The sequence below is a fragment of the Erigeron canadensis genome, chromosome 4 (assembly GCF_010389155.1).
Source record: "Erigeron canadensis isolate Cc75 chromosome 4, C_canadensis_v1, whole genome shotgun sequence".
In the NCBI taxonomy this organism is placed as follows: Eukaryota; Viridiplantae; Streptophyta; class Magnoliopsida; order Asterales; family Asteraceae; genus Erigeron; species Erigeron canadensis.
In genome coordinates this window covers 22,431,478-22,444,350 of record NC_057764.1, presented here as the reverse complement: position 1 = coordinate 22,444,350, position 12,873 = coordinate 22,431,478, and the positions used below count along the sequence as shown (strand labels likewise).

The following is a 12,873-nucleotide window of genomic DNA, read 5'->3' as shown; positions in this document are numbered from 1 at the left end:
TAAAAGCTAAAAGTGTTAAAAATAATAAAAACAAAAATATTATTATTAAAAATCATAAAAGTTTAAATTTGGTGGTAAAAGTAAAGAAAAAAAAATGTGTTGGTAAAAATAAAAATGTTCAAAAATCTACTGTAGTTAAGCCTGCTTTATTTGTTATATATAATTAATGCTTTACTTTTATTTTTGTATTTATGTTTGTATTATTAAATAAATATATAAATCGTAGTCTAATATGTCATTAATTATTTAAACAAAAAGATAGGATTATATGTACAAATCAAGAAGAAATATATGTAAAAGATATGAATCATGAATATATTTTTTATATTCATTTTTTAAAAATTAAATTTCTTTGTAATTTTTAGTCGCTAATATATCCCACTATGACCGTTATCAATTCAAAGGGGTCGACCGATATATGCTACGACTGATATTTACAACCTTGATTTCTATACAAATATTCTTTTGATTCAAAATTGCAAATTATACTTTAGGCCCTTCAACTTGCAAATTGCGTCACTATGAACACATTAATAAAGAGGTAAATTAAAGCAGTTAAAGCTAAGTAGCTACCAGTTTCTGGCTTATAGTAGGGATGACAAAAAAACCAACTCATTAGGGAAACCCGATACCCGATAAAATTATCTGATACCCAAACCCGTTCGGGGCAGGGACTAGGGCCTGTCTACCCTGACCCGACCCGATATTAATATCCATATTTATATACTTATAAGTGATTAGTTTTAAATAAGTATTATACTCAACTCATATAAGTTTTGGTAATTATTATTCAAAATTAGTTATCCTTATTAGGTCAGATTTTAGGTATCAGGTTTTGGGCATAGTTTTATCCCCAATGGGTCCTAGATAAAGTAACCGATATGTAACGGGTCAAGCTCGGGTCACATATTTCTTATCGGGTTCGAGTTCGACCCTACCTGTGCCATTGTCTTTCCAACCCTTCGGTAAAATTACACGGAGTATGAAAAAAAATCAAAAACCAAATTTTTAGCAACCGATTAGTATAAGTAAAAAACCGGTTAACAGAACGCGGCTACCTTTTTATAACTTAGTAACTTTTCAAAGATATAAAAGAAAGAAAAAAAAAAAAGAAAGGTATTGGCATAAACCCTAGACAAGACCTTTTTTTAACACCATGGGAGAACAACAAGGAGGAGGAGGCGTAGCTGTTTGCAGCTCAACCCAACAACAACAACAACCAAAATCTATATCTAAATCTGCCTGCGATGAATGTAAAACAAATGAGTCTAAATACAAATGCCCTGGCTGCCCCATTCGTTCCTGTAGTCTTCCTTGTGTCAAAGCTCACAAACTTCGTACCGGCTGTACCGGTAAACGGTTGCAACAAACCGAGTTTGTTCCTCTTTTTAAGTTTGATGACAATCTCCTTCTTTCAGGTATAAATTCCCATTTCTTTCTTTTACCTTTAAATATTAAATTTACTGTTTCCTCCCTATTATATTAATCTGTAATAATTAGGGTTTTGAAATATTGTAGTTTAACCTTTGTTGTTATATAAATGCAAAATGTACGTTTCCTCGGTTTTAGCTATTTTACACTTGCATGTTTTGTTGTGTTGTGTGTGTACTTGTGTTGTTTAGTTGAGGATCTGAATAGGATATTCGGAGTATAGCATATCGCTTTTTCTGAAAGCGAAAACTCAGTTTCAAGTGTTTTGGCTATTAGGTGCCACGTTAAACGGGAAAATTGAACTTATATGTAAGTCGGGTGAGTACTGCCTGTTTTGAACACAACTTATAAGCCGTAAGCAGTTAGACGTATGCATTCCGAAACACCATAGTTTGTTCTGGGAGTGCATATAGGTTGCCGCATATTTTTCAAAGCCAAAATGCAGTTTGAAGTTTTTAGCTATTTGGTGTGTTTTTAACTTATTGTAACTGAAAAATAAATGGTTTAAGTCGGGTGAGTAGTTCTTATTATTGAATGCAACTTTTTAATTATAAGCCGGTTCAAAGTATACATTCCTAAATACCCGCTTGAAATGCTAACGATTATATCACTTTATTTAAATAAGAAATATTTATTAATTAATTCTTGAGGTTAGTTTGATGGCGATCTTCATTTGAGAGTCATACATTTTTGCTAAAGTGTCGAAAATATTACAATGCAGTACAAAAATAAAAACCTTGCCACTGTGTTTGAATTCCGAAGTTGAGTACAAGTAAGTTCTAATAGATAATCTTTCTTTAACCTCTGTTTTTTGTTCCGCTGGACTATTATTTTGGAATGAAGGGAGTATACATTTTCAGGAGGGATCAAACATCTTTGGATCGGAATTGTTGGTTTATAAGTCAATGAGTTGACTACACTAATGACTGTAAATCTGTTTATTTATGCGCAGATTACAATATGCTTGAGGATGTGAAGAGAATAGCTGATTCTGCTAAGAGAAGGAGAATATTGCTGTGTGGGAAATACTTGGGGACTGAGGCCCCGTTCCACCTTAGAAGGTTGCAGAATAATGCTCGGCATCGGAGGACCATACTTCTGTTTTTGCCAAGAGGAATGTCAAAGAGGGAAACCAACCAGACATTTTATAACAACAGGTGATCTCTTTGCATCTCACTTCCTTATAATTGATTTTTTATTTTTAATTTATAAAATGTGCTTCTAATGCTAAATGATACTTTATCCAATTTTTAATTAGAGTAATTGTAATATATGACATTATCACTTTAAGTTATTGATATTAGCACCACAAAAGAACAGTGACCTTTTCATTGGGGCACAGAAGGAGCAGGTAAGATCTATAGGAGCAGGTAATAATTAGCCAAAAACTTATATTTAGCCAAATTTATTCTTAATGATTGGCCATACCCCCATACAATGTTATTTGACATATTTGCGCATTGATCATTTGTACATACTTGGTGCTTACCTATTCTTATATTTAGCTAACCACTGATATCTTTTTGACATATTTATCCTTGATGATCATTAGCATAGCAACATTTAGTTTAGGGGAAACTGTTTCACCTTTTTCTGTGTAATCCTACTTTTTGGCCATATGTGGTGTTTGACATTTGCCCCCTTTACCATCATTAGGTCAATATGATCTCCTTATGGGATAAATAACAAATGACTTTTTGTTTTAGAATTAGTAGCAAAAAGAAGTGATTGAAGCATCATTTGGTTGGTATATTTTTTCTACTTGTTTTGAGTTGTTATATTCATGAATCATGATCTGTTGGTCACCACTATCTTCTTGGTTTTTCGAATCAACATTAGTATTAAGGGACGTTTTTGATTTTTTTCAGGTTGAAATCTATCTCTTGGACTATTGAATGGCACTTCCATTCAGCTGATATTAAGTTGATTGACCATGGGTAAGCTTATTAGTATTTAATTTGCAAAAAAATGCCAAGTGATTGGCATTTGGTCTTTTGATTTATACTGCATCCAAGTTTCTCACAGTGAGTACTTGCCAGGGTTCATGAAAACTCAAATCTCTGCTCGGTGATTCAGAAGCATCTAAATCCCGGTCCATTAAATCGTCCATTGAAACCGTTCTGTATCGAGCCAGTGGAATCTCTCAAATTTTATATTACCCAAAACCCACAGGTTTCTTTCTCTTTTTATATTGTTGAGGTCTTGTTTGCTCTGTTTTTTAGCTACACAGTATATGTTTCCGCTCATAGGAATATAGGATTGACCAATTTAGCTTGCTGGTCCGACTAGAGGTGGCAATTTCATTCGGGATACATCTTATCTCTAATGGGTCAAACAGGGTAAAATATTTTTTTTTGCAAAGGATACGAGTCAAATGGTCGAGAGTTGCGTATGTGTAAAACATCCTAAATAGTTTCATTCTAAAGTTAGATTTTAGTTAGAACAGTAACATATTGATAACTTTATTTAACATACTAAATTTATAAAATAAATCTTAATATTTTGGATAAAATTACCCGACCTGCACATTTTGCCCCCTCTAGTTATTTACTTCTATGATCTGTGGATTTGTGTTATATTGGTGTTTTCCACATATCTAATGTTTCATAATTGGATTTGTTTGAAGCAACCGAGATCATCATTTCGCGAGTTGGACATACATGCCCCCATACGCAAGCTGTTAGCCAATTTAGTTATCATAGAGTATCCTGTCATTCATGTTTTCCTTCCTTCACATAACCCAAGTTTTGAGGTTGTTAAAGACATCGTCACTCGTCCACTGCATCCTAAAATAGACACAGGCAATGATACTCAACCAGAACCGAAAGGCGTGTTCTTCAAGGAAGAAGAAATTAAAGATCACAATCCTGCAGATCCTCATGTTTTGGATCTCATGCACAAATCACATGGAAAAACCGATATAAAAGAAGGGCTTGTTCACAAGTCTATCGATTCCACCAACAATGATAATCTAGATGAAATTGTTGACCTGGTCAATTTTGATTTTGATCCCGAGTTGATAGACGTTTATTCCAGTCTCATCTCCGAAACAAACCCTGATGATTTTCTTGATTTTGAGGGTCTGTGTGATGATTTACCATCAAAAGGGTGTGACTTAACTGTCGAAGAAGAGTTGGAGGAAGGAGAGATAGTTGAGTCAGATTAGCCTTTTGGCAAATTGTGACCCAATTTCTCGTTAAAACTCAAATCTGTTTTTGATAATGACGATTAAGAAGTTGAAGAGTATTATTTTGAAAGTTATAGTGGTCGATGCAACGAAACTTTGTATTAATGAGATGTACGAGGGGTGATAATGTTGTGGTTAGTGTTTCTTTTGTCAAAAGATGTATCCTCCAATATATGTAAACAACATATCCACTTCTCTTTTGGTTATAAATTTCATCAAATATTTTGTAGCTTGTTACTGGTTCAATACTAGTTTTTTTTTCATAAAAATTTCTTTTTTACAAAGCCTGTTTTCCACTCAAGAAGTCAAGAGTAGTTTATTTGAAATGGGTTCTCTGTTTCTCGACCTCTTTTCATTTTCTTTTAACATTTTCTTGTATCAAATTAGTCCATAAGGCCCATTAAAAAAATTCCCTTTTTATATGATTTAGGCACATTTTACTATTTAGATCTTTGAATCAACATGCACAGAGAAACTAAAAAATAAATCGACAGGAGATATCCTAGAAGGCTAGAATTACGTTTGTTTTCTGGGTTTGGAAAAGTCTGCCTAGCTGGACGATACAGCCCGTGGACGGTGGACTAGTATATGTTTGAGGATTGGGCCAAGGTTACCTGGGCCGTTTTAAACCATATTAAAGCCTGTTCACTTTGCTAATTGTGAAGTGACCAAGTGTTAATATTAATTGGTATCCATACTAACCCGTTTTGACTTAAAGAAAAGCACATTTCTATATCTCACAACTCAAAAAGCATGACATGTAGGAAAACATAGTGATTGTAATAACATTTGGTCGTGGGCGTAAGTAATTCTGGGGTTAACTAGTAAGAATTTTCTATCATAACACAACATACATTGAGGCAACAATTGTCATAACAAATCTCTAATTAAGAATGTTTAGGTGATAGTAGTAGAAGAATAAATCACCCATAGGCCGCTATTTATTAAAATAGGGTTAGGGTTTTTATGATAAAAAAAATAATATTAGAAAATGTCTCATTCTTTTTTTTTTTATAAATTCTGTCTATCTTTCTTTCACTTTTTTCATGTCGACTACTCATATCATCTCATTAGGAAAAAAAGAAACTTAGATCAAATGGTTCTAATACTACCGGGGTACATTCTACCACCGGGGGGTAATGCCCCCTATGGTTGGTCAAATAGTAATGACGATATAGTGCAATTCGTTTCAAAATATTAAGCTATTAATGATGATGTCCTCACTTTATATGGGTGTTGCCCCTTACTATTGGCTGATTCTCTTATATGAATTTAAATTGAATTATTAAAATGTTAGGTTAGCATTAGATATTACTCGTATAGAGGAAGGTTATTTGAGAACTTACAAATAAAAAGAACGCAAGAATAATATTGGACTACTCATTTTCTTTTATTTTTCTTCTCTCTTCCATTAAATTAGAAAATTCACTCAAATCATTTAAAATGTTTTATCTCACAAACCATAAATCGTTAAACGGAACAAAAAGCATTGGTAGTCTTAAAATTTCGTCCTCTTTCATTAGAGATACAATTCGATATAATTTTGACGACTTTTTAATTTTTGTTTTTTTTTCCCCATCGCATTCATCCTACACATGTGTAGACATGCGTAAGATCATTGTTTTCACATGTAAATTAGTAAATGAACATATGTACACAATAATGAAGGTCAATGACAGAGCCCGTCAGTACATGGCGGAGGAATAGCAGCTAAGGGCGGAGCCCGTTAGGTAGATCACCCCTCACTGGTCACCCCCTATGACCTGTCACCATCTATGACCTATCACTCTATGACCTGTCACCCTCTATGACCTATCACCCCCACTAGCTTTGGTTTATGAATATCCTTAAGGGCGAAGTACGTTCCGAATCATAATTTTTGTTCAACCTACACATGTGTGAGTTATGCGTAACTACCAAAAAGAAAACGAAAATTAAAAAGTCGTCAAAAGTATATCGAATTGGATCTCTAATGAAAGATGATGAAATTTTAAGACTACCATGTTTTTTGTTTCGTCTAACGATTTACGGTTTGTGAGTTAGAACATTTTGAATGATTTGGGTGAATTTTATTATTTAATAATAAAGATAAAGAGGAAAATAATGTGTGGTCCAGAATGGTTCTTGAGTTTTTTTTTTAGGAGTTCTCAAAATAACTCACCCCTTACTCGTATATTCTAGTTAGATTTTATAACTTTTTATTTTTCCAAAAAAGAAAAAGATATTGAACGTTTTTACTTGCTGGATATGGATATGCAATTGTTATTACTTGTTAGTTTCCTTTTCTTTTGTTCATGTCGTGTCTATGTTCCATAACTTACTTCTTATGGAAGAAGAAAATTTAGCTCTAATTAGTATCTAATGTCTTTTTGTTGTTCATGATGTTACCTTTTTAATAAAAAAAACTTTTGTGGATGACATTTTTTTATTGATATTTGTGTTATTATTTAGTCTTGTTTACAAAGTTGTCGCATTTTTTTTGCTGCAAGTCGTCTTTGTTTTATCGTTAGTTATAGTTTTGTTGTTGTTTGGTTATAATTTTGACGGCTCATTGTAATAGACATAAAGCTTAAATCTTAAAGACTTATGGTAATTATATTCATGCCCCCCTTATTATAAATTCCTACATCCGCTACTAACCCTCTTACCCAAAAAAAGAATGAATCACCCATTCGGAACTCCTCACGTTGCCAAGAACATAACTGAAATGTGACCGTAGTAGGCCGAGTTTTACAATGATAACTTGTGATTTAAATTAATCTTGCAAAACAAAAGGGAAAATTACACAACATGTTTTCATAATAATGCATTAATGCCTATGCTTAACGTACAAATTAATGCCAACATTCATTTTCTTACTTCGCGTTCAACATTTCATAATTAATAATTGTTTTTTTTTTTTGAACATATTAATAATTGTATTAAAGTGTTACCATGTAAAAACTTTGGATAGTTATTATGCAACAAGATCCAATTAATCGATTACAAATACAACAAAAAGCTCACTTTTAATTAGGTCCTACTTATGAGAATTCCTAATTAATCTATGGTGAGTCTTGATTCGTGTGGTCTAATAAGTAATCATTGATGAAGTTATCATTAGCCTTTTTGGACCATTAACAATTGATTCTTAATCAAGTTATCATAAAAGGCTTTTTTTAATCATTCACCATGGATTATATCTTTTGAACAAAGAAAAGTTAAAGTTTCTAAATGGCATTATGAAAGTATGTTGTTAAACTTATGAAAGTATGTTCTAGTTTACTTTTTTAATCTTTTAGGTTTAATCAAAATTTTAACACAAGTTTCATAAGTTGTCACCAGTAATATTTATTCTAAAATTTGTTTACCAAGTACTAATCTTCCACTATCTCATTTTATCATCAAAACTTATTGTTAAAATTTTTTTTAATGAAGAAAGAAAAAGAATGGAAAGAGAAAATTTGTAAAATGTATTCTTAAGAACTTACAAAAAGTGGAAAAGAAAAGAAAGGGGATGAGAAGGAGGGGAAGTTAGGCTATCCGGAGTGGGCGGAATCGCCCGGCGATCCACCGGATTTTGCCCCCGAGTTGCCGCCTACACCAATCCTCCCAGACGATCCACCATTTGAGCGATCTTGAGAGGTTGCCAATTTTCCTCCTATTGTTTTCCTTTTCATTTTTGTCTTTTTCCCTTCTCTGACTTCTGCTTTCTTTTTTTTTGGTTGTCTTTTTGTATAACTTTGGTAATATATATAGATTTATGTGTAGGTAAAGAAATATAGAATAATATATATTTAGGGAACCCATAGGAACTCCATTCCTATCATTTTTTTCTGGCAATTTCAAATGCCACATGACATGACGTGGTGAAAGTAGCCCAATCCCCGACAATACCACTCCGGATAGTCTTATAATGTAAATTGTATCAACATTTTTCTTCTCAAAATTAGGCTGATTTGTTTCTCTTCCTTTTCCTTTCCTATCTTCGTTAACAAAAACCAAAGAATACGCATGTTTTCAAAAGACTTACGCCTTATCTTCTGGGCCTAGCCTTTTTACTTTGTGGGCCCAAATGCTATTTTTAATTTGTGACATGCTTAAGTATTTTAAATCTGTTTAAAGTTATTAAAGAAAATGATTAATCAATCTAACTCATATGTCTAAAAATTAACTTAAAACCTAAAGATATTGACATGTGGATTACATTAATTCTTTTTCCTAATATTGCCCCCTGATTTTTTTACATGTCATCATCTTACTCTTACTATTAGACATATCTTTAAGCTCAACAATTAGATTGGTTTATCATTATTCTTAATATATATTATATTGATTGCTAAAGACTAAAAGATATGAAGGGATTTTGACATTGAAATGTGCATCATATAAGCCTATGATTGGTAACAGTGTGATATAAAAAAAAAAAAAAAAACCTATTATATGTCCATATTCATCTTACATGACAACAATACTTTTCTTAAATGTGTCAGAACAACTTGTGTTTGATATGGATGAAGGAAAGCAGATTAAAAATAAAAAAAAAAAAAAAATTCTTGTATGATTCATTTGTATCCAATTTGCTCTCTCACCATCACTAGATCACCTTCATTCTAGTTTCGATCTAATTAGTTTTTAATATTAATAGTATACATTATTTGTGGTGAAATATGTTATAATGTTATTCATACCCACCTCCAAACTAATATAGTGGTCAATATGATGTTCTTACAAAAGGTTTGTAATTCGAACTCACTAGATATAATTTAGTGAGTGGATAGGGTGACAGTTTAGAAACAATTACAAGAATAACCCGGATATATCACCTATATCTGAATAGAATTTTACAGACAATTGAGATTGAATCTATGATAATTAGTCAACAAGTTCTCTAAAATAAATAAAAGATAATTCGGCTAATTATAAGTAAAGTCCTCGACTTAATCATATCGCGTACATTATGTTGTCACCACATACACGTCTAAATTAACACCATCACAGAGCAAGCTAATTAACCAAGTCGAATTCCGTTTGATCATAAATAAATTAAATGAAAGCTAAAAATTCACGATGGAAAGTCGAAATTAAGGATAATATTATCATTTACATACTCACACTACTTACAAAAACTTGTAGTTTTGGGCATGTTCAATTCATTGACTAAAATCACTTTTCTTAAGTGACTTTTTTATGCTTTGAAGTGAAGATATGCTTTTCACAAGATCCATAAAGTGGCATTTAAACTTTGGAATGTTTCTACGCATATTTTATTATGATTGAATAGTCTTTAATCACTCAAGTATAGCAATATCTAACTATTAATCATTTTCAAATATATCTACAAGTCATAGCTAGGATTATCACGTTTAACTTTCTATATAACGTGATCTAAAAAAGTTGTATCAAGATTGTTTACATTAATTTGCCTTTTTGGCATATGTAATGATTACATTGTAATCCATATATGTGACATATCAATTTTTGCTTGGTTTGGTCCGATAATATGTGAGTGAAATTGATTAGCCAAACTTTAAAAACCAAGGTTATACAAAAGTAATTTCAGAGGATAAATCATAAATACAACATAGTTTATGTATCTCACACTGACATTGTTCGCATTTTTGGGGAGTTGGAAGGATATAAGTTCAACTATCAAGAGTAACATATGCAAGATAATATAAAAGTAGAACTTCAATATTATTTATATTATTAAATTACATATTACAAATTTAATTCTGTCAATTGCATCATCCTACTTTCATAGTTTATAAAATGATAAACTTAGTGATATATACCACAATGTGAACATCAGTGTGATTTTTTGTTTGTGTCTTTGGTTTCTTAGTAAAGATAAATGTAAGTATTTGAGATAAATTTATATATATATATATATATATATATATATCTATTAGTCGTAATACCCGTACAAGGTACGGTAGTTATATAAATTGTGTCATAAAGAAATTTGAATAGGCCTCTTACATGATTCGTGATTATGAAATAAATTGTGGTTAAAGTAAACCTATGATCGAAGCTAAATTATAATAAAAAGTAATGATAGATAACTTATTACAAGTAATAGGAGTTAAGAATGAAAAATAGACAATTTTATTAACGGAAAAACCATCAATCAAATAAGTTTATAATGTGTTTTGTATCTATAAGTCAAGAGTTAGAGTTTAACTGTAAGTCTAAAAAAAATTGAATTTATATACAATTAAAAAAGCTAACTTAATAAAATAAGTAAATTAAAAGGACATGTGTCATTCAAATATTACGCCACATGTTGTTTTAAGAACGTCTCAATCTTGTTTTAGTTTATTGGTAAATACTTCTATATCTAACTAACATTATAAAAAGAATAGTTCTATATTGAAGGTTACATGGGGGGATGTTTAAAATACCCTTAATGATTATATTACATTCGACGCCGCCTCTACCACCAACAGTCGTCCCCCACCACCACACCGTAGCCGTCACGAACACCATCGATTTGCGCGGGTACAGTGCTAGTGTTATCTAATAAAAAAAACTCATGTTGAAAGTTACATTAAGAAATTGTCCAAAATATCTTAATGATTAAATTACACTGTCAGCCCTTTATCTCTATTATCATTTTCATCAATTACTATTACATTAATTATCTACACCACTCGACGCCGCCTTCACCACCTACAGTCGTCGCACCATCATACCATCACCGTCATGACCACCGCCGTATTGCACGATTACCGTGCTAGTAGTAAAATGGTAAATCATGTATGTCAATATATAGAGAAAAATGATTAATGTGACTAATTTATATGCCTAAAGATAGGGCCTAAAAGAGAGATCAAACCATGTGGCAAAATCAAAGGTAAAGATGATGAAAAAGAATGAGTGAAATAAATGTATCATGTAATGTATGAAGTAGACCTATTTTTAGGCATATAAATTAGGCATATACACGTATATCATTTTCCATATATAAAATGAAAGTCATTTCTTTAAACTAGTGAACCAACTAACACTCACAAATCACAATACTATTTTTTTGTTAGAAGTTATATACTTATATATATATGTATCAGTATCACTATGTATGTATAATTTGAAGATGTGGCTACTGGCTGTAAAGTGATTGCATGTAAGTGAGTGCCAAGTAATGGACAAAAGCCACAACTTTTGATAGAGAAGGAAAAGGCTCAAAGTTTGGAAAAAGGGGAAAAGAAGGCCCCAATCTAATTAATCTTAATTAGTAGATGGAAGGGAAATACAAACAAGTAGGGAAGCTAGAGTTTAATTTGTTAAAAATGTCACATGATGTGGGGTTTAAGACTAAAGGGGGACAATCCTCACATGAAAGAAACATGGGTTTTCCCTTTGCTTTGCTTCCACTGTTTATGACATTTCCTGTTTGTTTGTAGTCATCTTGGCTCCCCCCAATGCCAAGCCCCACTAACTCTATACATCTTATCCAATCTGCTCATTTATATTTTCAATAGGAATATACTCCCACCCTTTACATCTTTACATACATTATAATTTAGATTAGACGAACATGATATCCGCGTAATGCGACAACGATAACGGTAATGTGATGGTGGCGACGGATGGTAATTGTAGCGGCAAGCGTCAAATGGTGTATATAATTGATATAGAAGTGTTTGATTTAAAATGGGTAGTAGAAATATTTTATAATATAAGATACTAATGGTGTAATTTAATAATAAGAATTTGTGGTAATTTACTTCATCAAGGGTAGTTTGGTCAATTCACATATCATATTTTTTGTAAACTTTCAATATAAGGGTATAATTTTTATATAGAAAAATATAGATAAGATCTACATATTGTATATGCATTAACAGGGACGGCTCCACAATGGGGGCAGTGTGGGCAACTGCCCACATTCCAATTTTGGTACAATGTAATTTTTTAGAGGTATATTTATAGTTTTATTCCTAAATAATACTCGTAACAATAAACAGAAAATACATTATACATACAAATGTCACCATCGTTGTCATAAGCCTCTTCTTTGGAAATATGTTACTTATGTTGGGAGCATTAGTTTTGAGATAAAGTTTTCTATTGGTAAAGTAAAAATCTTCAGTTATTTTGATTTTTAACGAAGTTGAAAAAGAGAAGTTAAAGAAAGTGTTTTATTTGTCTGAGTAATTGTATCAAAATTTATCACATGCTCTAAAATTGCAAAGAACAATGTTCAAGTTAAAGATAGATGTTCTCATAACTGGCACCTAGACGAAATTATTTTAAGGGTCTATTTTTTCTAA

The 12,873-nt window shown here is 31.8% G+C and overlaps 1 protein-coding gene across 1 annotated transcript; it reads left to right on the top strand.

Annotated features, from left to right (window-relative positions):
- Positions 1-1,107: 1,107 nt before the first annotated feature.
- On the top strand, positions 1,108-4,850 carry LOC122596135 (box C/D snoRNA protein 1). The gene is made up of 5 exons (XM_043768659.1): positions 1,108-1,418; positions 2,384-2,588; positions 3,300-3,368; positions 3,471-3,603; positions 4,058-4,850. The coding sequence occupies exons 1-5, from the start codon at positions 1,157-1,159 to the stop codon at positions 4,595-4,597; spliced, it is 1,209 nt and encodes a 402-aa protein (XP_043624594.1). The 5' UTR covers positions 1,108-1,156; the 3' UTR covers positions 4,598-4,850.
- Positions 4,851-12,873: the final 8,023 nt, after the last annotated feature.

Excerpts from the sequence above, each read along its gene's own strand:
- LOC122596135 (XM_043768659.1), top strand. The coding sequence starts at position 1,157 with ATGGGAGAACAACAAGGAGGAGGAGGCGTAGCTGTTTGCAGCTCAACC. Across the intron at positions 1,419-2,383 it reads TGACAATCTCCTTCTTTCAG|ATTACAATATGCTTGAGGAT; the intron begins GTATAAATTCCC and ends ATTTATGCGCAG. Across the intron at positions 3,369-3,470 it reads ATTAAGTTGATTGACCATGG|GGTTCATGAAAACTCAAATC; the intron begins GTAAGCTTATTA and ends AGTACTTGCCAG.